Source organism: Palaemon carinicauda, chromosome 24 (assembly GCF_036898095.1).
Source record: "Palaemon carinicauda isolate YSFRI2023 chromosome 24, ASM3689809v2, whole genome shotgun sequence".
In the NCBI taxonomy this organism is placed as follows: Eukaryota; Metazoa; Arthropoda; class Malacostraca; order Decapoda; family Palaemonidae; genus Palaemon; species Palaemon carinicauda.
In genome coordinates this window covers 11,511,705-11,537,942 of record NC_090748.1, presented here as the reverse complement: position 1 = coordinate 11,537,942, position 26,238 = coordinate 11,511,705, and the positions used below count along the sequence as shown (strand labels likewise).

General features: G+C 40.7%; 1 protein-coding gene across 3 annotated transcripts in view; it reads left to right on the top strand.

Annotated features, from left to right (window-relative positions):
- The window catches only part of l(3)80Fg (dnaJ homolog subfamily C member 16 l(3)80Fg), a 120,795-nt gene that overhangs the window by 67,325 nt on the left and 27,232 nt on the right, over nt 1–26,238 (top strand). For 2 of the 3 annotated variants that reach the window (XM_068348050.1, XM_068348048.1), the window contains exons 9-11: nt 7,017–7,239; nt 13,252–13,451; nt 16,410–16,486. In XM_068348050.1, the coding sequence (XP_068204151.1) occupies nt 7,017–7,239; nt 13,252–13,451; nt 16,410–16,486 (500 nt within the window). The remainder of the gene's footprint in view (nt 1–7,016; nt 7,240–13,251; nt 13,452–16,409; nt 16,487–26,238) is intronic. The other variant, XM_068348049.1, reaches the window with a different exon arrangement.

Below are 26,238 nucleotides of genomic sequence, written 5' to 3'. Positions count from 1 at the left end.
GGAAAGAATGGATGCTAGATTTATTGAAAACAGTATGGGAAGAGCAAATAAGGCCTAAAGATTGGGAGGAGTGTCTAATGGTACCTATATTTAAGCAAAAAAGGGATGTCATGAATTGTGGTAACTGTAGGGGAATTACACTGACAGTGAGCATGGTTTGGAAGTTTTTGAAAGGGCACAAGATAAGATTAAGATTGGGAAAGAGCAATATGGATTCATGAGGGGGAGAGGGAATGTGAAGGCCATCTGCATGGTAAGGTGGCTAAAGGGAAACCAGAAGCACTTTTGAGCTTTCGTATATCTTGAGAATGCTTTTGATAGTTTACAAAGAGAAGTGATGTTTTGGTATTTAAAGGAGAGGAAAGTCTTGGAGAAGTTTAAGATGGTGGAGATGTATTTAAGAACAAGGACGAAAGGAATAACAGCTTTTGGGGAAACAAACCTATGAAGTTAGGGTTGGATTACAGCCAGGATCAGTATCAAGCCCATTTTCATTTTTGGTGGTCATAGATGTAAGTGAAGAGATCAAAGTATGAGTTGTGGGGGTTGCTATATGCAGATGATTTGGTGATTACTGCTGAAAATGAGGAAGACTTAGAGAAGGGTTTTAGAGTGGCAAGAGACTTAGAAGAGTGGTGGGTTAAGAGTGTTTTTGGGTAAGACTGAAGCTGTGGTGAGCAGTAAGGAAGTTTACTGGATAGCAATGCAGGAAAGTAGAGGCTCTATTATAAAGCGGGTAGAACTATTCAGAAATTTGGGATCTTCTATGTCAGGAAGGATGATGCGAGGCTGAAATTGAGAATAGGATTAAAAAACTTAGGAGAAGTGGAGGGAGGAGTGGTATGTGATAAGAAATTGTCAATCAAGCTAAAAGTCAAGAGCTATAGCACAGTAATAAGACCAGTGTTAATGTATGGATTGGAAATGTCGGCTCTTGGATGATAAGAGGAAACATAGCTTGAGAAAAGATGAAAATGCACATTTGGATTATGGGACTATCACTTTTGAAATATTGGAAAATGTAGAGTGGCAGGCATAATGAAGATTAGAGGGGATAAGAGTGTATGACTGAGATGGTGTGGACACGTGTTGACGATGAATGGTGGGAAGGGAGTAATGGCGCTTGGGTGGAACCTGTTAGGGGAAGAAGAGTAGGAGGGGTCTGGAGAACTAGATGACAAGATAAGGTGAAGGATGATAGGGAAAGAAGAGGTTTGGTGTATGAGTATGCCTTTGATTGAAGGCATTGGAGAATGTGCATCAGGCAACTGACCTCTTAATGTAGGGATAACAGTGGGAAAGAATAGTAGTTAAGGGCAGATTTCATGTCTAACTGATCATCAGCCATTGTTTGGCCTTATCTGTTTCTAGTTTGTTTGCTGATTATATACACAGTATATGATCAGCACACAAGCCATATATACATTTATAGTATACAGATTTATGTGATTGGTTTATAGGACATTTGGCCTGTCTATTGCTTCTGCTACTCATTATGGACCTTTAAACCTTTAGTGTCTTGGGTGTTTGCAGAAACATTACTGTAGTTTCAAGACTTGACCAGAATAGATAATTGTTCATTTGCCATGGTTATAAGTTTCAGTGTGAGCTGGAATTTTGCCAGAAAACATTTATGCTAGTCATCAACGACCTTCCGTTAGTTGGCTGGGATAGCAGGGGTTAGACCAACCTCCCCGCTCACACACTTCACTCAATGAGCTCATTTCACTTTTGTTTTGGCTACAGGCGATTGCTGGTGTATCTTTTTTTCACCTCCTGTTTTCATTCCTTTTAATCTAGTTTTTAAAACCTTAAAAATTTCTTTCAATTTTCAGAGTACTGGTAACATGAGGGTTTGTCCTGTTATATCTGGCTGCTCTTGCAGCATGTTTGTTAGCGATGGAGATAGACCCTCCCTGGCTTTGCTCAGGCTTCATGCGATGTGTTGGGAATGGTCATCTTCCCAGTGGGAACCGTACGTTAGACGGAGGAAGAAGTCTGAGATTCTTCTTCTACTAGTTCATCCTCGAGACAGCATCAATGACCTTTGATGTCAGGTTGCCAGAAAATTCCAAATCAATCTATCATTCTTGAGGTTGAAGTCCTGACTTCTTTCACCCTCCCTCCTATCTCTTCCTGTACGGCTTCCTCCAGAGGCTGATTAAGCAAGAGCGACAACTGTTTGACCCCCGGACAACCTTTGGGCCTGGAAGACCCCGCTGCTTCCCCAGCAAAGCAGTGGTGGCTTCCATCCGTGGGGAGTCATCCTTTCTTGCAGCCTTGAATCAGGTGTGGCTTTCTTTGGGGTTTTGAATTCCTCTACTAAGGAACAGCTGCTGGAGGTTTTGAGCTTGGGGCACAGGAGGAGTGAGCAGCTACCTCCACAGGAGTCTGTTTTGGCCTTCCTCACCGAGCCGCTTGAGGGGAATCCCTTACAGTCGATCTCGTCCCCCATGAATTAATCCTCCTCAATTCCTCACCCACCTGAAGAGTTGCAGGCAGATTCTCGTGATCCTCACCTCTGTGAGGATGGTACTCTCTCGTCTGCTTGAGAGTTAGTCCTCCCTCGAGTGGTCTCCACCTCGAGTTCCTTACAAGCGAGTGCATGCTTCTTCGCCACCTCGTACTAATTCTTTGGAGTTAGGCTCTTTGGAGCGGTTTGGTGATTGTGGCCAACTTCTCCCTGGAGCCAAAGCCACTTTCCACTGTGCTCCTGAGGAACAAGAAGTCTTGAGAGCGTCGATTGTGAACCTCTTTTGGGTTCTGCCTCGGGGATTTGCTCCTTTGGGGTAGCCCCGGTTTGGCCTAATGAATGTTGGCAGTAGCAGTAAACATTTTCAGCTAAACAAACTTTGCATTACTCATCACCATCTGAGCACGCACACAAAAGGTCACCTGTGAACTAGCTGCAAGTGCTCTTGTGATTGTTTGCCTGCTAAATCACGAGCGAACAGACCTTGGCCTAGTGGCAGACGTGCACGCACCAAAACGTGTGTGCCATGCTTGTACTCACGAAACGTGGTCTAAGGTTTTTGCTGCTGACTTTGGTCCGTTCCCTTCTCCTTCAGCTCGGGATTAGCTGTTCACTCGTCGATAGAAGCATGATCTCTGCTAAAGGCTCTTTTTGGCTGGCCCCTCGTTTGTTAGGGATGTACCTCGGTTCGTGGAGCTCATGAAGACTGTCAAACAGGCTGCAACCAATCCTGTTCCGGCCCAATCGCTGAGGAAACCTTACAACCCATTCCCATTCCTTTCTTGGTGTCAGGATGATTCTGGGAGTTCTAGTCCCCCTACGGACCTTAGCCGTAAGAGCACAGATACTATGAAGGCTCCATCTTGTCCTCCAGTCTGTTATCCCTTTGCTGCCTGGTCACTCATCTAGGTATCAGAGGTACTTAGAATAAAACTTCAAGGCTTCCCATGACAAGCCTGATGCCCTGTGAGAAAAACCGAGTAGTGTCCCAATTAAAGTGACTGGAAAGCAGAGGTGGCAGAAACAAAATCTCTCTTTTTAGAAACAAAATCTCAAGTTTACGAACTATTATTGGCTGTCGCAAGTCAAAATAGTCTGTATCACATCCCTGGAACCTGTTACTGCTCCCGTCAAGCCTCCGCAAGCTTTGAAGCAGGCAGCTGCTTTTTAAAAGGAGGGTGTTTGTTTCTTTGCTGTCTTCTCCTTGAAGCCTCGGGAAGGGAAGGACACACTTCCCGAGAACTGGGTATTGAAAATAGTCAATGTTGCGGCGTTGCAGATAGAGAATTCATGATGTGGTGTTGTCTTTGTCACTGCCCCGCAACTTTACGCTCATCCTAGGTCTTGATCCCCTGCTATGGTACTTGATGACCCTGACCCACCCCAAGCTCCTAAGGGTGAGAGTTTGGAGTTGGAAGAGATACTGAATTCTGATTTGGACAACCCAAATGGTGTGTTGCCTCCGCCAGCTTGCTCTAAAGCTCCTGTCACCGAACAAGAAGAGTTGGACTATTCCTTTTTGCAGCTTTTGGCCTGCATAAGGAAGATTAATGGACTCGGGGATCCCACGTACTCCTCCCCCTAGAGGGGAGAGACACAGTATTGGACTTCTGTTTTGCCCCAAAACCCAGAAAGACCATGAAGAGTTGCCCGGGTCCTAAGGTAGTGTAAGTCTATTAAGCAGGTCATCTCCTAGATTACATGGAAGAAGGACTCTCTAAGGCAAGGTTTTAGTCTCGTTTGCTTCCTCCACCTTTCGTTAGGAATGGGAAGTATTACAACATCCTTCACGAGGATCCCTTACCCTTGCAGTTAGATTTGGCTGTGTCAGCTTTGGTACATGACATGAAAGTCAACAGGGTGGCAGTGCAGCAGGTGACTTTTTCAGCTGCAGAGGTTGCAAACAGAGATAGGGTTGCCAAGACAACTTTGCAAGCCTCTTCATGGATAGACTTCTGGTCTGATTCTGGGGGCTGTCTGACTGACAATGATCTTTCGAATCCATATAAGAGGAAGGCTTTAAAGACTACAGTATTATGCTTTCGGAACAGGGGCTGCTGATTCCCTTGGCCATAACACGGTCAACCAGAGGGCTAACTGGATCTTGAAAAGACGTGACTCATAATTTCAAGATTCCAGAGGCTCGGAAATGAGGGAAGAAGAAGAGCTTGATGGAATTGCGTTTTGACATAACAGTGGCCTGTAGACTACTGGCCTCCTGCATGTCTATAACTTCAACGTTCTTGACAGCCGACGATTTATGGGGAAAATTTTTTTCTTGCACTATGGGTCGAGCTCAACCCCCTGCACCTATCCAGGATTAATGAGTGGATACATAGAGCTCCAGAATCTAGTGTGTTGAGGTGTTATATTTTGCCATAGAAATGTAATTTTTTATTTTATTTACTGTTAGGTTTCACTAATAATGTTATGAATATTCATACTTGCATGATGACGTGAAATTTAAGTACTCCTCCCATGCAGGGGATATCACTTGAGCCTGCCTTGTGTGACATACTGTTGCTTGTAGTAAAGGATCTTTGCTCAAATATGTTTGCCATCTGCATTGCTCTTATCCTTTTTCTTTTTGTCTTAATTTGGGTGTCCTGATGCTTACCTGTAGTTTAATTTTTAACTTTAGACCCATCTGGTGTTAAAGCTTTGACTAGATATATATTTTTTTTTTTTTATGTGAAATAGAATTGGCCCATAACACATTCAAAGAAAGGGGTTCTTTCAGGGCTTGTTGAATCTCATAATTGGTATTTCTTCCAGATCCTTCATGGTTTTACCAAGCCCCCATTTGAGGCATGCCAATAGGTATTAATAGCAGTCCTTTAAATTAAATTAATCTTAGAGATGGGTCAGTAAGAGATTATTGTTATGTGGGAAAGTCACTATCCCTAGAGGTTGAATATCAGTGGAAATGTAGTTTGCATCTGACTTCGTTGCAGAGAGTCAAATTGAGGTAGCTCCGATTGAACTTAAGTAAATTTTATTATCCCCTGTTTTCTGCAATGAGTAATGGGGAGAAATTTATTCTTTGGCCAGTGGATATTGTTTTCAGTATTACTAGAATAAAAAGAAGATTCTAGGTATAGTAATCCAAGTTTTCATCTCTATAGGGGAATTAAGGGAGGTGGTTACAGTATGATCTCATTCAATTTAAGGTCCTACATTAATGTGCCAGCTAGAATGCTATTGTATGAAATCAGATGTATTTCCTTTAACTTTTAAGCTGCTTATGACTTTAGCTAATGTTTTTAATGCAGATGTCTCACTTGAAAACAGTTTAATTTATATATGTAGGAACTGAAGTCCATGTTGGCCATGTTTCAACTTTGGAAGAGTTGATAGATCTTTTATCTAATACTAGTGCATGCGACCCGTGAAAATTGACTATTAAATATTTAGATAGGTATGCACACAGTCAATCCTTCCCCCTTTCCTTACTACAACATGGCAGTTGTGGTTTTTGAGAGTACTTCATGGGGTACCCCCTATTACTAAGGTATGACTACTCCCTCTTCCCCCTACCTGAGGGATGGGGAGACTGCAATGCCACTCAGAATGACTGGAAAGGAAAGTGAATACATTATATCTTTTTATTCTTTATTTTTATATTTTTGTATTTAATTTTACTTTTAGGTTTTTATTATTTTTATTTAATTAAATTTTTTTTATTCAATTATTCATTTTTATTTATTTGGCCACACTTGTTTTTTATCATATAGGGGAGATATTTTCATCCATTCATGGTAAAACTAGAAATAAAGCTACTGGGCCACAAACTTTCAAGTTGCAAGGAAAATGTTGTCCTCCCACCTTTTAAATTACTTTTAAGCCAAATATATGATTGATAGGTTTGGATGAATCTATTTATTTGTACTATACTTATTTGGTGAATGCCAGACTGGGGTTAGTCCTGCTCAAACTTGTTAGTTTCTTTGGTCACTGAAGCCCCACCAACCTTTGAGTTAAGGATAGGGGGTTTGGGGAAGCCTTCAGGTCTATCTGCAGTCATCAGCAGCCATTGCCTGGCCCTCCTTGGTCCTAGCTTGGGTGGAGAGAGGGCTTGGGTGGAGAGGGGGCTTGGGTGCTGATCATATGTATGTATGGTCAGTCTCAGGACCATTGTCCTGCTCGATGGGGCAATGTCACAGTCCCTTTCCCCTGCCATTCATCAGCCTTTAAACATGTCTTTTATGTCTGATTTTACAAAATAGGGTGGGCTTGTTAACAGATCATGGAAAAAGGCAGGAAAGTTGTTGATTGATACCTAGGGATCCAGGTGGCATACTGTATATGCAGTGAGACAGCTGTACAAATTCTGGCTGTAAGACTGCCAAGTATGAGTGTCTTATATATAAGACTCTAAATATCATCGCATGCATGGTTAATGAATTTGTATAAAGTTTTTATTGTTAAGAAAACAAGGTTTGAGAGTTAATTGGCAAAGTATTCCTTCATGCAGTGCAGGATCTTTTTTATCCTTTTTGACCAAATATACAATATTGACTGATAAATTTTTATAATTTTACAGAATGTTTTTGATGCCTTGTGTCCTGTTGAATCAGTTCGATCTCGTCGCCGATTATGTGTAGTTTTAGTAACCCAAGATGATCCTACACATGACCCTAGCCGTGCAGCGCTTCGTGAATATGCTAGTCTTGATCAGGCACGAGAAAGGGATCGGGTTCGATATGCCTACCTTTTCCGAGAAAAACAAGTTGAATTCATGAATGCATTGACCGCAGGTCAGTTAAGTATGTTATGACATGTTACGTTAAAATTGTTGAAATTATAGTCATTAAGAATATAAGCAGTGGAATATAATTTGAACAGTAACTTACACTTGTACCTATACGAATACAAACCATTCGTTCTTTACTTGAAGGAAATAGTACAGCGACAGCTGGAATACAGCAGTTAACTTTTAAAGTGGTGTATTTACGGCTAATTACCTGGCTAGTAGTAGGGAGGCAACCTGCCCCCTAAATCACTACAATCTAATTTGATTTCAGATGTCAGTGTGAACCTTTTCCTCTCTACTGGTAACTTGGCACTTTTGCTTTGCTCACTTAGAAAATTTTATAATTCTTTATCTTCCAGCTTGTGTGTTTGCGTGTGTGATTGTAGATCCTCATGAGCTGTGGTGAGCTTACGTATGTTCAGAGGCCTTGCGGAGTGATGATGGTAGGGAATGGTCACTCTGAGTGGGATTTTCTCAGCAAGAGGAAGAAAAAGGTCAAAAGGAACTCTACTCCTTTGGGGATCTTAAAGTTTAAAAAGTCTCCCTTTTCTTCCCCTGGAAATATTCCTTCTATCTCCTGGTGTCCTCCAAAGGGTGTTCAGGTAAGAGTGGTGGCCAATTATTTCCTGGGCAGTCCTAGGTTCAGGGAGAGACACTCGTTCCCCCTGGCGGTTCAGCAGCCCTTATGGCAAATTTGCCTTCATCTATTAATTTTCTCATATAGAATCCCATGGTTGATTATATTGAATCTTCACTATACTGGACAGTGAGCAAGATATAAATGAAAATAAATGCATTAAATAATGTAAGTTATTTACTGACAAATTGAAAAATCTGTCCTGTCAAGAATGTGTGGACAGTCTTGTCTCTTATTCTCACAAACAAGGAAAAGTAATGGAAAAAACTGCAATAAGTACAGTGAACCCTCGTTTATCGCGGTAGATAGGTTCCAGACGTGGGCGCGATAGGTGAAAATCCGCGAAGTAGTGACATCATATTTACCTATTTATTTAACATGTATATTCGGACTTTTAAAACCTTCCCTTGTACGTAGTACTGTTAACAAACCACCCTTTAATGTACAGAACACTTAATGCATGTACTACAGCACCCTAAACTAAAACAGGCACAAATATTAAAGGCGATTTTATATCATGCGTTTCCTAAACACCTAAAAAGCACGATAAAAAATGGCAACCAATGTTTTGTTTACGTTCATCTCTGATCATAATGAAGAAACAAACTCATTTAGTGTACAGTACACATATATGTATAGGTTAGTTTTTGCATCGATTATATTGATTATACAGTACTGTACTGTACTGTATGTTGATTTGTTTATTACCAATGTTTTAGTTTACGTATTTTTCTTAGGACTTCCAAATGAAATGTTTTTCTTTATGACGCCGCCTGAAACGACGGCGTGTACGCTCAGTAAACAACCACGCTCAGAACAAACAAGGCATTTAACGCGCATGATGATAGTGATAAGTAATGATACAGTACATACAGTATTTACAGTAAAAGCATTTACAAAATATGTTACCTTACAAATATAAATTATACAGTATTGTACGTAGCAAAGCAGGAAAACAATTTGAGAGAGAGAGAGAGAGAGAGAGAGAGAGAGAGAGAGAGAGAGAGAGAGAGAGAGAGAGAGAGAGAGAGATTGTGATTTACGTACGTAAATGTAAATTTTAAACAAAAAAAATATGATAGGTTACAACATGTAGACTTTTAAAACCTTCCCTTTAACTTAATGCATACAGTACGTACATTACTAAACTATAAAACAGGCAGTAAGAATATTAAAGTAAAAAATAAAGATTGTTACTGTACTCACCACGAAAGAAGTTGAAGAAAAACTTGAATGGTGATGGCGATGAATTTGCTGCACAGTAGAAATGATGATGATGAAGCTGATGTGTTCTACTGTGCAGCCAATGATAGTATTTTACGTCTCTTCAGACGGAGGTGTCTTTTCCTGGGACACCTCTTCAACTTCTTCCTGGAAAACTTCAATTTCTTCCGAAGGCGTACTAGCAGGAGGAACTGGCTCTTTTTTGCGAGGCTGGAAGAACATTGTGATCGGAAGTTGTTGCCGCTGCTTCTTTTTTCGATCCAAGAGCATTTTGTAGGGAGTCATTATGTCATCAACCTTGTTGCAGAATTGCATCGAGCGAACCATATCCTCGTCCCACTCTTGCAACATTTCTTTCAACTCCTTCGCGTGGTTGCAGGCCTTGGCAAGCCGTTCTAATGTTAAGCCCGTTTCTTCGACATTTTCTTGGGTCTCTTCCTGGGTATCACTCTCTTCCTCACTTGCCGATTTCGTCAGGTCTTCGAGGTCTGCGTCAGTTAGGGGCTGGGAATGGCAGTCCAACAACTCGTCGACGTCTTCAGTCGTCATGTCGCCAAACCCGTCACCTCCAATTATGGCAGCCAACTGCACAGATTTCCGTATTGCAGAGTGTTGGATTTCCGACGGAGTAAATCCCTTGTCGTCGTAAACAATATCGGGCCACAACTTCTTCCAGCTCGCATTCACGGTTGCAGGTTTCATCTCTTGAAGTGCCTTCTGAATATTCTGCAGGCACGTGGCTATGGTGTACTGCCGCCAGTACGCCTTCAAGTTAAAATCTTCATCCTCGTCATCTTGGGCAGCATCCACACACGCAATGAGGTCCGCCAAGGTATTCTTCGTGTAGAGGGCCTTGAACGCCCTGATAACCCCCTGGTCCATCGGTTGAATTAATGACGTGGTGTTGGGTGGCAGGAACTCAACCTGAATGCCCTCCTGCGACAGGTCAGTTGCGTGTCCACCAGCGTTATCCATAAGGAGAAGGATCTTGAATGGCAAGCCCTTCTCTAAGAGATATTTGCTGACTTGCGGGATAAAACACTGATGGAACCAGTTGGAGGTCAGCATCTTCGTAATCCATGCTTTTTGATTATGCATCCAGTACACGGGAAGGAGATTCTTATTTTTATTTTTCAAAGCGCGAGGATTTTTCGACTTATAAATAAGCCCCGGCTTTAACAAAAATCCAGCAGCATTGCCACACATCACGAGGGTAACGCGATCCTTGAATGCCTTAAAGCCAGAGGCTTTGGCTTCCTCTTTGAACAGGAAAGTTCGCGACGGCATTCTCTTCCAAAACAAGCCAGTCTCATCCATATTAAAGACTTGTTCCGGCTTGTATCCACCTTCGGCGATAATATTCTTGAACGTCTGGTTCACGTAAGTTTCAGCAGCGGCAGTGTCAGCGGAAGCAGACTCCCCATGCAGGGAAACGCTTTTCAGGGCGAAGCGTTTCTGAAACTTCGCGAACCATCCTTTGCTTGCGGAAAAACGTTTCTGAGGCTGGGAATCAGTGGATGTCCATGGTTGAGGATCATCTGCATCATCATCATCTTCAGCATGGTTGCCGTCGTCGTCTTTAGGTTCCTTTGCAGCAAAATTCTCATATAAACTCAAAGCCTTTGTTTGGATGGTGTTCGTATCCAACGCTATGTTCTTCTTCCGGCAGTCGGCAATCCACACAGCTAAAGCACCTTCCATGCGTACGATCGTTTTATTACGCGTTGTAACGACTCGCTTCGCTGATCTGCTAAAGGTGATTGCAGCCGTCTTTCTAATGTTCGCCTCGTCCTTTTTGATATAGCGAACGGTGGATTCGTTGATGCCAAAATGGCGGCCGGCGGCCGCGTAACTTCTACCATCTTTTAACATGTCGAGAAGCGTAACCTTCTCAGCTATCGTCGTCATCCTTCGGTGGCGTTTGGGCTCACTACCAGCCTTAAGAGAAGCAGAACGCTTGGGAGCCATTACAGTAGGATTTACGTACAGTACTGTAACAAAAAGTTCAACTTAAAAAGGTCGCACACAGCACAGATTAAACTTCACAAACTTAAGAACGTCTACTCAGCGATACGCGGTAACAGAGAGTGAACGATCCTGCCCCGCGAGAACTTTGATGCTGTGGGTAGAAGATGCGGGCAAAACACCAATCACAGGCTAGATAACAAAACTTGAGTTCTGATTCGTCATCTATCAGCGCTTGAACCAATCACAACCCGTCTTACAGTACTATGATGCGTTGGTTACCTACTCATAGAAGATGCCCCGCGCATACTGAACGTACGTAGATTAAGTACAATACCGTAATAATAATAAATAATGATAATAATACTGTACAGTAATAATAATAATAATAATGATAATAATAATAATAATAATAATGATAATAATAATAACAATAATAATTTTATTAACAACAACAACAATAATAATAATAATAACAATAATAATACACACTTTACGTACGCTATTTTACGCCTCTCTCTCTCTCTCTCTCTCTCTCTCTCTCTCTCATTCTCTCTCTCTCTCTCTCTCTCTCTCTCTCTCTCTCGTACGCTTATTCGAAATGTGATTTTTGCAACAAAGAATATTATTGGATGCAGTACTGTACTACGTACGTATACATACAAAAGATTCATGGAAAAGAAGCACATCCATTACAGTACACACCATTCTAATATGGTATGACTGCATCTGATTTGCGTTTCATGTTCGATTTAATTTTACTACGTACTGAATTATCGTATGATCACATTCTCTTTTCGTGTTTTATTTCTTTCTGTGCTGAATTATATATCATATGTAATGCAATGAACAATCAGTAAGAGCAGATATTACTAATTACAGTATTAATGGAATTACAGGTAACAAAATATCGTATTTGGGGGTCTTCAGATTTCGCGGTATTTTCGAATTTTCCGGAAAATCCGCGATATGTATATATATATGGGTTATGGAAAAACCCCGCGAAGTGGTGAATCCGCGATTGTCGAACCGCGAAGTAGCGAGGGTTCACTGTAGCTTTGATATGTGATGTTAAAAAGAAATAACTTTTAAGAATGAAGAAAACCGTGAGTGCAGTGTGCTGACCAGCTTGTACGAGAAGATTGTTTCTGGAATGGCTGAGTGTCTTATTGGCACTAATTTAAGGACAGTTCCTAATTTGTCTCCAGTAATGCCAGTGTTGTGGAAGTTATTCTTTTTCCTCTGTTTTTGGCTCAAGTTCTGTGGGAGATTCTCCTTCGCTTTCTTCCTTTGGTTTCAATAATGTAGAATTTTGTTTTTCTTCATGGAAAGATGTTTTTCTTTAGTGGCATTAGTTTAGAGGTAGCTCATGAATAGCAGAGGCAAGGGACAGTGGCAATCCCCTAGAAGGACAATGCCTTAGAGACTGACCATATGTCCGTATGATCAGTGCCCAAGCCCTCCTCTGAAACGAAGACCAGGAAGGGTTGGTCAAAGGCTGCTGATGACTTTGCAGGTAGACCTATAAGGTCTCCCAAATCCCCCATCCATAGCGCACAAGGATGGTGAAATGGGAGGCACTGCATGAAAGAGCTTGAGCGGGACTTGAACCCCAGTCCAAAAGAACGCCAGTCTGGGACGTTTCTAATAGTGTTTTTATTTTTTTTCTCTGGGGAAGCATCCCAGACAATTTTTCTCTGGGGAAGCATCCCAGACAATCATGAAAGCATATGCTTGATAGGTAATGAAATACCTTGGTTCAATCCTATATCTGTTAATGGGCAAACATTTAATGACCATATGAATGAAATATAAACTGATATGTCATAAGTTATTTAGGCATTTATAGATGGTAATTTCACTTTCAATATTTGTCTTCATTGTCATTTCCACAGCTATTAGTACTTATAATGATATAAATTCAGGAATTTTCGTATTATGATTGATTAAAAACATGAAAATGGTGGTTTAAGAAAAAATTAGGAAAATATTGATACAGAAGTAACTGATTCATGGGGTATTGGCATTATTCTCAAGTCACAAAGTTGTAAGTCGCAGCTTCAGTAAATAATTCTATGTAGCAAGACACTGTTTTGTTATTATTTTTAATGGGTATGAATCAACCTTCAAAGCTGCAGTTAGTCTATAAAATATTTGTACTCTGCATTATGTAGTGATACATCAAAATGTTGTTTTCAGCTTCTGGATCCCCATTGGAAACGAATCACCACATTGTTATATTGTGGCGAAAAGATCAGAATCACCTCAAGTATGAATGGCTAGATGGAGGATGGGAAGTAGAACCGGAGAAACACAATGCTTCCCGTGAGGCTCTGAGAGCTGCTGTTCAACGCCTTCTGCATTCCAATCAACCAATGCCTTTTGAAACAGTAGTTCAGGTTAGCAGTGTTATTTATATTATATTTTTGTGTATGGTTAAACTAAAGGATAAGTGAGGAATCTATTTTGCTAAGTGTGGTTAAATTGAATATCAAGATACTGTACCGTATATTTTTTTTTTGTCTAATTTTGATAGAAAACCGATTCTTTATCTAAAAAAAATTACCTTGGTCCATGAATGGGACAGACGCACTTGCGTAAATACAAGGACATTTTAGCATTAAATATAATTTGTTTTCATTGAGAAGTATTTGGAACGGGATAATATACTCTCTCTCAACCGAAATAGGAATAATCCGAATTTCCAAAATTTCGGAGCGGAGGTCGTGAGATGCGTCCCTTAACTCAGAGTTCATTTCCAGGTGCAGTTAGTGTGACACTATTTCAAGTATCCAGGTACTCGTTTAGCAACGCTCCTTTAACAACCAATCAAGGTTACAATGGGTTTTTCCAGTGGTCAGGCATTTGTTATAACGACAATCTTGCGAAGTTACGACTCGGTGCAATGACAGCACAGTTGTTAGTGTAACTGTATGCATGTGTGCTTAACCAACTCCAATCAAAACAAGAAATTTTGTTAGAAATGGTCAAATAAAGTAAAACATTAAATTTTGAATCAAAATCGGCCAATAGTACCGTACAGTATTAATAATGCCAAAGAACAAGTCCAAATGTGAAATTTAATTTAAAAGTTGCCAGATACAGCATTGTTAAAATGCACAAGTCTGAATGGGAAAACTAGCTTCAAAATTAACATTTATACTGTACATCACCCTATTAAAAATCCTAAAAACACAAGTCATAAGATCAAATTTAAACATTAAAACTGGGCAAATATATTATATAGGAAATATCTTTGATATTGTTAATTAAATGAGAGTATATTGTTCATACAGTTATCATAAAATAAGCTGACCACAAAACCAAAATAAAAGGAATCCTTAATTGCTGTTGTTAAAATAACCCTCAAATTTATAATAGGAAAGTACAAAAATTGTTAAATGAAGCTATTGACATTGGAAAACCCGGATTATTGTACTTCTTTCAGTACGTAAATGTTATTATTTCTGCTAAAACTGTAGATTACTGGATGAAGTCAAATGCAGTGATTTAAGCCCAGCTTACTATTGAACATAGATTTAGACAAAGTATAAATTTATTCTGTGTAGTAAATTATTTAACAGAAGTTAGCAAAGATTTTCCTTGTTAAAAAGAGAAAGGAAAAAAGAAAGAAAGAAAGAAAAAGAAATAGAAAGATGGAAAATTTTTCATATGTTCAATTAGTAACTGATAATAATAGCTATAAATGTGATGTATGAAAATGAAGCTTATAACATATTGGTGCTGATATGTTATTTTGAGTAAGTTAGATTATATAAACCATACTTTGTTGTTCGCAGGTGTGCATATTCTAGATATAGTAGCGGCAGCTTGAGATGAGCTGATCACAACGAAAGATAACTCTGTTGATTATTAATACAAAAATGCTGTAATGATGCACAATCAACCTTAATATAATTGTGGTTGTTTAAGATGCAATAATAATGACTGCTAAAACTAGTGGGCAGCTGACAATCGCAATGCCACGTTTTGAGCCAAAGTCTATGATCAAATATAGATTTAAGCTAAATGAAAGTTTATTTTGTGTACAGTAGTATTTCATAGACACTTTGCAAGGAAACATTCTTGTTACTTTTGCTATATGTATGTATTGTAAGGCACTTTAGTAAGCCTAGGTTTTTTATTAAAATTATTAAATTTGCCATTATTAAAATTATCAAGTGTAAGCAATAATGAATTGTTAGTTATTTCAGGTATATAAATATGTAATTATTATTAAAAGTATTAAATGCAAAAAGGAATAATTAATACAGTTATTTATTTCAGGTATATAAATATAATATAGTTAGGATATGAAAAAAAAATTGGTGATTTTCAAGATTAGATGTGGCATGTATTCATAGGGGAAAAATTTGCTTGCAAAGGTAGCATTTGTTCCCACTCTCCATACAAACCCTGTCGCTCTTTATAGGGAATATACCGGTGAAGCTGCAAACTAGTATAAGACTTTTAGTGAGGTATAACTACCCACAGCTAGTTATTGGGGGTTTAGTGCGGTTAATACAGTATTAGCTCTCTCTCTCTCTCTCTCTCTCTCTCTCTCTCTCTCTCTCTCTCTCTCTTTTTTTTTTTACTTTTTTCTTTTCTCTGAAAGGAAAGCACAGAAACTATTAGGTTACATAAAGAAACAATTTAGATACAGAAACAAAAACACTGTACTTCAGTTGTATACATCATTAGAATATGGAGTCCAGTTCTGGGCACCAAGTATTCATAATATATATAGATAGACTGGAAGCAGTACAAGCTAGGGCCACCAAACTTGTTCCAACACTAAGGCAATTTGTATATAGACAGAGGATGGAACGTTTGAACTTTGATATACAAACTTGACTACTAATGGGACAGTTAAGAGGTATTCAGAATTCTTAAAGGAATAACATGTAGATTACAACAATCTATTCACGTTTAGCACAAATCAGTCCAGAGGTAGCGAATACAAATTGGATTTAAAAAGATACAATACCACTCAATGTGGTAATTTCTTTACATACAAAATAGCAAATACATGGAGCAGACCTCCAGTGGATGTAATAAACAACAATGCAGTAAGTTAAAAAATAAGTTTGACAAAAACATAGAGTTGCTCTAACTGTTCAAACCAAATTATTCTACCCAAGAGCAAATGGAGGCTCTCCAGATAGACCAAGTCTGAGATTTCTAAAATTCTTTTAATTCTTTGACTCATTCATCAGGAATTCATACACTTATTAGTTGTATTTGTATGATTCCTTGTTCTTTGTGTTAGTGCAAGTGTACTGTAAGAAATATTATAATCTGAGAAAATTGAACAATATCAGTATGCCAAAAATGTTAATGACATTGTCTAATTTCAGGAACTATTTGATGAACATGCTCAAGGGATTGTATGGAGGATCATTAATAAGTTGGTTTCGGTTCAGGACTACTTCAGGTAAGTTTATTTGATTATGCTTTATAAGTTTGAAGTCTACTATAAAAAGCTTTTTTTGTGTGGTGATCATCTCCCTTTTATAATAAAGCAAGTGCCTGGCTGTATAGATAGATAGATAGATATTTCCTCATACTAAGCGGCACCAACTCGGAAATGTCAATCCCCCACAAATTGCTTAAACTGCCATGTGGTAGTTAGGAAAGGGAGAGGCGTAGGAAGACTTGCAGGTGTGCGTGTACGTGTATATCTGTATAAATATTTAGCTGGCATTTTGATGGGTTGCATACACTATTATAGAATATAAACCTAAAAATTTTCAAGTATGGAGTTCAGTAAATGGTACAGTACATCGTTGAATTTAAGGCTTTTTTTTTTTATGAAATATCTTTATTTCTTTTTGTTTTCCCTCAAGGTTTTTAAAAAATACTTAGATTCATAGTTGATTGGAATAATGGTATATAAAAGTTGTTCCGACATAAATACACGACATGAATACAAACCCTTGTTCTTTACTTAAAAGATTGAGTAGTGTGAGCTGGCAATAAAATTTTGAGTGAGGGGGCAGCCAACCCTCTTTAGAAGCGTGGGGTGCAGCAGGATAGTGGGAGAGCACTCCTACCACTGCCTGCACACCCTCTGGCTTAACGACTTTTTTTATTTTTTTAGCCTGCGAAGAAAACAGAAGTGTTCTGCTGCCTCTGTTTTTCTGTTTCTGGCTGTTCAAACTTTTTTTTTATCGTTACGTGCATGACTATACTGTTTTCCGAGAAAACTGCATGCAGCTCTGTCCAGGCACAACTGGCCATGCTAGTGATATGTTCTGATCTCCTTAAAGACGGATCCTTGATTAGCATTACCCGTTCTGCAGAGGAAGTCTCCCTGCAAGGAGTGTTGGGAGCGGCCATCCTGTCAGTGGGAACGCTTCTGCTAAAGATGAGAGAAGCTGGAAGGGATTCTCCCAGACATTCTTCTTCCACTGTAACCCCTTTCCCCCCTATCTATGCTCGTTTGGTCTCCTCTGGAGGATGAATAAGTAAAAGGGATGTGCCATTTCTCCCGCATGATGTTTGGGTCTGGAAGACCCCTTTGCTTCCCCTGAGAAGCAATGGTGCCTTCCTGCTGTGAGAAGTCCTCCATTGATGCTCTATCTGCTGATAGTCCCTTTTAAGGGCTGAAGCTTGTATGCCAGCCCTCAAGAGCACTCCTCGAGTGGTTGTCCTTTCTGAAGAGCACTCCTCGAGTGGTTGTCCTCTCTGAAGAGCACTCCTCCTCGAGTGGTTGTCCTCTCTGAAGAGCACTCCTCCTCGAGTGGTTGTCCTCTCTGAAGAGCACTCCTCCTCGAGTGGTGGTCCTCTCTGAAGAGCACTCCTCCTCGAGTGGTGGTCCTCTCTGAAGAGCACTCCTCCTCGAGTGGTGGTCCTCTCTGAAGAGCACTCCTCCTCGAGTGTTTGTCCTCTCTGAAGAGAGTACACTTTGAGTTACTATCGTGATCGTGATTTGTCACCAGCATTGTCTAGCTCTTTGGAGTGTGTGGGGGAATGCCTGTGCCCTCTGCCTCTGCCTTCATCCCAGTGGATTCCTTAAAACTCCACCACGGCAGCAAGAGAGACTCGTGCTGATTGCAGAACAGGTACAGGGTGCCCGCTGCTGCTTGGATTTTTTCCCCTGTTGATGTGGGGATGTATGGTTTACCATCCCATATCCCTTCCCCTTAACCTAACCTCATGCTTGTTAAGTAGCAGCACAGTAACATGCTTTTGTGAACTTGCCGCCACTTCGGCACCTGTACGTCTAAGTTGCCGAGTCAACCAAGTGTCTTGGTATCGGAGACACTTGAAGACAGGTAATTCAAATTCAAGTCTGTCCCAAACCTGCTGTGGAAAGATTTTGGCATAGCTCTTTCGTAAGTTTCTCAGACACGTTGTGAGAGTTGGCAGTTTACCTAGTCTCCAGGAGTTTCCTTAAATCTTTCTCGTCGCGTACGAGAATACGTGCATGAACTTTCTACATGCTTCAATACAGCTACCCATTGAGATTCAGACTGCATAGATTTGTGTTGTTGTCAACACAGCCTTATCCACCTGGGTTACTTCTGGTTGTGACTGCAACTTCCTTTTATCAGACCAATGAACAGTTTTATTTTCCCTTTTTCATAAGCGAGAGAACACTTCTTTCCGTGGTTCCCCTGCCTCATTGATGCCTGCACCTAGACCAGTGGTAGGGGAGCCGGGGTAAATTACCCCAGATGGGGTAATATAGAAAATATTTTGCGTAATATATGTGCTAAGTGAGGGAAACTAAATGAAAGTTGGAGAAAAAGAATGCATTGAAGATTTAATTAAAATGATCAGTATTGTAAAAATCATACCGTAAACACGAGCATGGTCGTGATTTATATGAAGATAAAGATGCTTAATATTAAACTCTTCTTTTCTAGTTGGCTTTCACGTGGAAATGTCCTGAACTGAGTGTGAGCTCTTAAAACCATAATTAAAACGCTTCTGTCAGATCAAAAACACGCTTGCAGAAAAGTTAAAATCTACAACCCTAGTTGGAAAAGCAATGCACCGAACAAGGAATTTGCAAGGAAAGAATATCAATCTCATCTTAGCAAGGAAAAAAATCTCGGCATTTGTATCAAAGCTTCAGTAGTTGAACCCTAAATTGAATGCCAATAACATCACTGTCTTTTCAAATCTGACAGAACTTTTGGAAGGCCTTGGAGACTACAGGTTTAGTCACATGAAGGAGTTGGTCACAAGCCACCTGACCAAACTTAGAAATATGTTCTGTGACTACTTTCCAGAGCTTGATTCCGATACTTTCAGATGGGTTGTAAATCCTCTCTAATGTGAACTGTCTGATTTGCTGTAAGATCCTGAAGAATTGGAAGAAGGCCTTATTGAACTTCATTCGAACTGTGAGACTAGCATGAAATTTGAAACCAAGGAGGATGTCTCAAGTTTTTGGATGCCAATAGCTGGAAAGATTATAAAACTGCATGTTTGAAAGGCAATATAATAACGTTACCTTTCACAATAACCTACCTGTGAGAACATGGGTTTTTTACCCTTGTAAATTTAAAAACAAAATACATTGAATCCTGAAGACAGCAACCAAATATTAGTGACATAAAAGATCCCTGATATTGAGATCGTTGTATTCATGACGAAACCATGGCATTATCCAAAGCCTTGGCGAGTTGATTTGAATAAAATATTAAAGTTTTCAATGATTTTATTTGTTTTATTTGTGTGTCATTCTTGTGCCAGAAAGGGGTAAAAATTTACCTCATAATGGTGGATTGAATAACATGAAAGTTCTGGTTTTGTACGAATTACAGTAGAAATACATGACGGTTTATAATTTTTCTTTCTTGCCACCAAATGCTGGAAAGTGTTGCTCTTTTATTTTATAAATATATAAATTCCTACGATTTTTTCTTGCGTGCTGTTTCCCTGAAAAAAAAATACTTTTACTTCCCAATGATCGATGAAATAAATAATACATTACCCTAATTTAATTTTTTTAATGCTCTTATTATCCATAAATTCTATAAGTGAATTTGTTTGTGCTCCAGACTACTTCAGTCAGGGGTAAATTAATATTACTACAAATTCATTTGGGGTACTATCTAATATAGTTACCCGACCCCTGACCTAGACTAATGCTCAGACACCACCCTTTACCTCCAGTGCCAGCTCCCTCTTGCACACAATTTGCGCATGTTTCCAGATACCAGAACACTTGGAAACTAGAGCTGCCAGGGCAGGGCATTCTAATCCAGACTACACCTGGGAAAGGCTCGGCCTAGTCCCAATTTTACCTCGACTGAGGTGTCAAACCAAGGCAGGTTTCTCAGCCTTCTAGATTACTTTAGTACCCTAGAATTATTAGAGTATCAAGATCTCCGAAAGAGTAATCATTTGTAAAGCCCTACAGGCTTCCTCCAGTAAAAGCAGACCCCCCCTCCTGAAGTCTGCCGGTTTTCATAGTTGTCGAAGTTTTCATTCACGGGAAGTTCCTGAGCCCTCAAAGTACACTTCCAAAATAGGCACATAGCTTCCTACGTCCTTCTCGGGTAAGTCCCAGGGTTGGAAGGATTCAAACTCCCTCCTGAAGTATTGGGCATTGATAGTAGTATACGACCCCCCCCTCTTTAGCGAAAGTATTCAGAGGCCATTGCTACAACTTGAGGTCCTACTCCCAGGAAACTTCTCACAGGCCTTCTTCCCCTTCTGAGGCTCACTGTGACGACTGTGACCCACCCCTTGCTCAGACAAGTTTGAGCCTGGGGGTTGGATGCTCTATATGACGGTGATTCCATCTATTCAAAATGTGCACTGCTTGCACCCATCACCCCTGAAACTCTCCACCTCTTGGTGTGCTGCCGGGTTGAACCTTGTTAAAGGTTTTGTCCCGCTCTTGCATGGTCAGTAGCCTTGGTGAACTTGCCTACTCCTGTGAAGGGCCATTAAAACCTTAGGCTTGCTGTATTGCACACTTAAGACCTACACCCAGGTTAGTAATTCCTTTGTCTAAGCTTTTAGATGGTTCATTACCTTGGGTAATGAACCAATTCTCTGCAATGAAGGAATTCCTTGGGCTGGCATTTCATTGAGATTACAATCTCCTCCCTTCGTAAGGCAAGGAAATATGACATCCTGGATAATCTCCCTTCTCCTCTGCTTTTACCTCCGGCAGTGTTAGCCTTAACTCGGCGCCTGTTAGCAGAAAAGTTGGCAGTATAACTGGTGGTACTGTATTCCCAGTTGGAATTACTTCAACAAGGGTGAGAGTAGTGAAGGCGACCCTTAAACCTCCTCCTTAGTGGACCACTGGTCGTGTACTGTCGGCCCTTTCTTTAGTCCCCAAGACAAATGCCAAAGAGGTAAGTCCTCCTCTTAAACCCCGTCCCTGTCCCCAGTGGGCAAATTTGACAAGGTTATGTAGAAGTGGAAGGAAGCAAGCCACATCTCCTTCTTACCTTAGGCTGTACATTCTTGCCCCTTTCCTTCAGTGCCAGTTGTGCCTAAAGCTTTGGCCATGAAGAGACTGATGCAGGAATTTTCCTGATCCTTCCAGGTAGGACAATACCAACAACTCCTTCTCTTCCAAGCAATCCTTTGAGGGAAAAGGGCAGCAAGGAAAGGGAGGTAGAGCTGTTAGGGGAGTCTCTCCCTCACGATACCTCCATCGAGAGTATGTCGGAGGTGCTAGTGGCAGTGTTAGGAGTGCCATGGCAATAACATCTTGGCAGACAATCTGAGCAGGAAGGTTCTTGATAACAGTGGTTTACAAAAAAAAAAAAAAAATTTGGTCTGAGGCAAGAATGGGGATAGGTGTTTTTTTGCTAATTTGGGTGCTGAATTCAAATTTATAAATAGTTTTGCTCTATTACCTCTAGTTTTCTGGTTTTTAAATAGTCTCATTTTAGTATAAACAGAGAATATATGTGCACATTTCAAGAGTTGCAGCAGCTTATAACAGATAAAACAGGATAGATAAAGAACACTGATTGAATCAATATACTTGGATGACACAATTACACAATTCATAGTACCACACAATCAAAAGTGTGTTTTCTTAGAAGATCTGGTGTATTTTGCCTCAGGGATGTCACGCAAAAGCATCCAGCAGAAGTCTCCCATCATGCTGGGGTTCCATTTGCCTTGATAGTTGCTCTCCATCTTCGTAATGTCTTGGTTGAATCTTTCTCCATGCTCATCACTCACTGCTCCAAGGTTTGGCAGGAAGAAGTTGAGGTGGGAATGGAGAAAATGAATCTTGAGTTACATTCGGCACCCCATATCCTCGTAAGACTTTAGAAATTTTTCAATACAGGCTTGGTAATCTGGTACACGTGTGTTACCAAGGAAGCCACTACAGACTGACTTGAATGCTTCCCATGCTCTCAGTTCCTTTTAAGTTAAGAAGCTCCTCAAAATCAGTATCCTTCAGCACTCCTCGGATCTTAGGTCCGACAAAGATGCCCTCTTTGAGCTTAGCAGTACTAACACCTGGGAACACAGTAGACAAGTGTTGGAAGGCAGCACCATTTTTGTCCAATGCCTTCACGAAATTCTTCATCAAACCAAGCTTGATGTGAAGAGGAGGAAGAAGCACCTTAATCATGTCCACCAGAGGATTCCCCTTGTCGCTGTGTTCGCCAGGAACAAAAGTGATTCTAGACCCCCAGTCTTTCTGCTTGTAACGTTAGGATACAGCTCGACTATCCCAGAGACAGAGAAAACAACAGTACTTTGTGAAGCCCACTTGCATACCCATAAGACGACCAATGACCTTGAGATCCCCACACACTCCATTGGTACTCGCTGTACTTAATAGCTTCTAAAAGAAGCGCCATATTGTCATAGGACTCCTTTAGATGGACAGAGTATGCATTGGGAATGCTGGGATATTTATTCCCGTTGTGCAGAAGCACAGCCTTAAGACTTCGCTTGGAAGAGTCTATGAAAAGACGCCAGTCTGAAGGATTATGTGGCAAACCAAGGGACGAGAACAAGCCAGGTATGTTTGTGCAGTAGCACAACTTGTTTTCCATGTCGAAAAAGGAAGCAAGGTCTTTGTTCAGATTCCTGAAACTGGTGATCCTTCATCTTCCTGGACTAGGTTCCACTGTTTAAGCCAAGAGCTCTGACTGCTGTTTTGACAGATACAAATCACGAGCAAGATTATTCAGGTCTTCTTGCGTGATCCAGTGTGGCTTGTTGCCACTTGTTCCTGAATATGTAGACTCAATATCTTCCAAAGATATTGACTCGTCAGAATCCTCCCTTGAAGGCATTTCTTCATCTGATGAGGAAAGAAGATCCTTATTTACTGGAGGTGTGGGTACAGGAAGATCATCTGAATGGGGAACGGGTCTCATAGCAGATGGAAGGTTGGGATATTTGATCTTTTTCCTAGAAGATGCATTGAAACCAGTTATATTAGTTAAACAAAAATAACAATCATCTGCGTGGCTTTGTGGCTCTCTCCAAACCACCGGGACTGCAAAGTTGAAAGCGGCTTTCTTGCCATTAAACCATGCAGTTAGTCCATTGTAGCAGGGTCCACAACAGATGTGTGGAGCCCAAGACTTGTCCTGATCACCAATTTTACAGTCAAAATAGTGAAAGTAGGCGGTTCTGAGGAGGGAAGTGATGGTTCGACGCTGTGCAACTGTTGTGAAGTCCCCACACACGTAGCAGAAAGAATTGGCCTTGTTGAGGCATCCTCGATGTTTTGACATGCTTGAAGCCATTGGAGAATCTGAAAATATAACAAAAGTAAAACTAAATTATATGCAAGGCAATAAAATGTGCATTGGAAAATGTAATACTAATATTTAGCTACACAAAAGGTGTAACACGATAGTTGAGGGACACCAACTCCCTGCACCACTTGCGAGACCACCTCTTCCAATGACTGCCAGAGCACTGCTGAGTGTGGATTGAGACCTGCTGCCCTAACTGCCAAAATCCGTCTTGATATATAATTATATATATAATGTAATGCAATCACTTACATTTAGTGCATAATAACTAAAAAATAAGCCATATTAGAATTAACCCTGAATGCATATACGCCTTTATGTACCGTATATGCACAAAATGCACACTATGCATATCTAAAAAAAACTAGAGGTGATGAGTAAAAACGGATTTCAAATTTGAATTCAGCACCCCCAAATTAGGTAAAAACGGGTATTTTTGTGCTTGCCTCAATTTCTTTGTAAACCAGTGTTCTGAACAATCCTTGGCCTGCGGATAGCGACCAAAGTCCTGGCTTTGTGGGGGTAGCCTCCATAACCCTGTTTGTGACTTCTGTCACAAACTACCAATGTGCTTCTCCTCAACAAGTGAGATAGTCTTCCATCCTCTCTCTGACATTAATAGCTCTGCTAAAGCAGCATGCAAAATGGTTTTCTGACCCTACTGACGCAGGAAGTTCCAAGGGAGTCGCCTCCCTTAACACAACATTCTTCTTTAGCTACACACGTAGATATACCACAGGGCAATCTCATTAATACAACTTCACGCTTAGATGATATCCAGCTTCTCACTCGAAGATTTATACGACCAGTGATGAAAAGAGGTATAGGTACCTCAGGATGTTCTCTATCGTAGTCTATCAGGCAAAGTGGACATTCTTCTGAGGTTGGTGTCTCCGTGTTTGGTGCCTTTATACCCTTGTCTGAAGTGTTGTTATATCCCCGAGAAGAAAAACCAAATGTTCAGCCTTGGGTAAAAGTTATCGCTCGGCCTTAAGCCAGATCTTGACGCTGAGAGGAGTGCTTTCCTTCTCGGTAGCGAGTCATCTTCCTTGGAACATGACCAAAATCCTGTCCCCTGAAAGGATCTCATGAGCTGCTGAGTCAAGCGGTGGATTGTGATGACCCTTAAACAGTCTTCCTTCTCGCCTAACATTTGCAAGAGGTTAAGAGAGTTGCATGGTTTCTCCTTTGACATCGCTCATTCAATGGGATGGAGGCAGGTTACTTTTTTACTTTATTTTACCGCTGAAACTCTTAATCCGGCAAAAGTTAGGTGGTTCCTAGGTTTGGACCCTTCTGGATTTTGAAGTCTTGTGAGGGTGCTAAAGTGCTATCCCAAGTGTACAAAACTATCTTTCCCGCACAAAAATTGGCTGCTTGTCAATACGGGCATGGTCAAGAGGATGATTTCAAGAAACAAATTTTTTTCTTGTTTCAGGCAGGTCATTGACTGTGCTCTCCTTTCTCCATTCTTCATGAGCAGCAACCCAGAGCTCATGATGTCTGGCATAAACACATCCCTGGCATTTAATAGGAACTTCTGAGCTGCAGGTGTTTCCAACTGGTATATAGAGGTGTCAGATGACCACCTCCACCCACTACCCGCAAGGCGTGACAAACCTGTCCCTAGATGAGTTTTCTCAAGGCCCTGTGGTGGCTGCGCAGCAAGTGGTTACCTTCCTTAGTTCCTTATAGGGCATATAGCAATCTATCAAAGGGAGAGGTTTGTTTTAGTCTAGGGTGAATGTAAAGAAATGACTGGCCTTTTCTTTTCATCTTCCCCCTCTTACAGTACAGCGTTTGAGGCCCTGCAAGCTGGTTTCCATTGACTGTTGGTAAGCCCCTTTTGCTAGTTGTCAGAGTATTTCTTGGTTCTCACATTCTTGCATATTCTGACACCCCAAGCTCCTTGTGAGGGGGTGTTGGGTCTTAGGTCTTAATGAGCATAATGTTAAACTTGAGGTTATAAAGAAACTATCATTGGTCCCTCAATCACTGACCATTACTGCACAGGGTGTCGGCACCTCTGGTATAAAGACCAACATATTTACGAAGTATCAGGATCCCCATCCTAAGCTTATTTAAGCTTAGATGTGGCAGTCCTATGGAAAGTTTTCTTTTCAGCCATATGATGAGGCTTCACCCACCTTTGGGTGAGTCTCCTAAGAACGAGGGTTGTCATGTTGGAACAAATGACAAATTTGGAAGTAATTTGTATTTTTCCTAATTATACAAATCTTAGCTCTTTACATATAATGTTCCTGCCATCACCTTCTTCCTTGAGCAAGTCCTGCTTGCAATCAAAAAGTGGTTAAGCTAATGAGCATGCAGGGGGTGGCAGGAGTACTCTTCCGCTACCTCACTGCTCCCATCCGCGCTTCTGCAGGGGGTTGGTTGCCACCTTGCTCAAAATTTTTATAGCCTGAGCACTCTCACATTAATCAATCTCCTAAGTAAAGAACTAGGGTTTGTA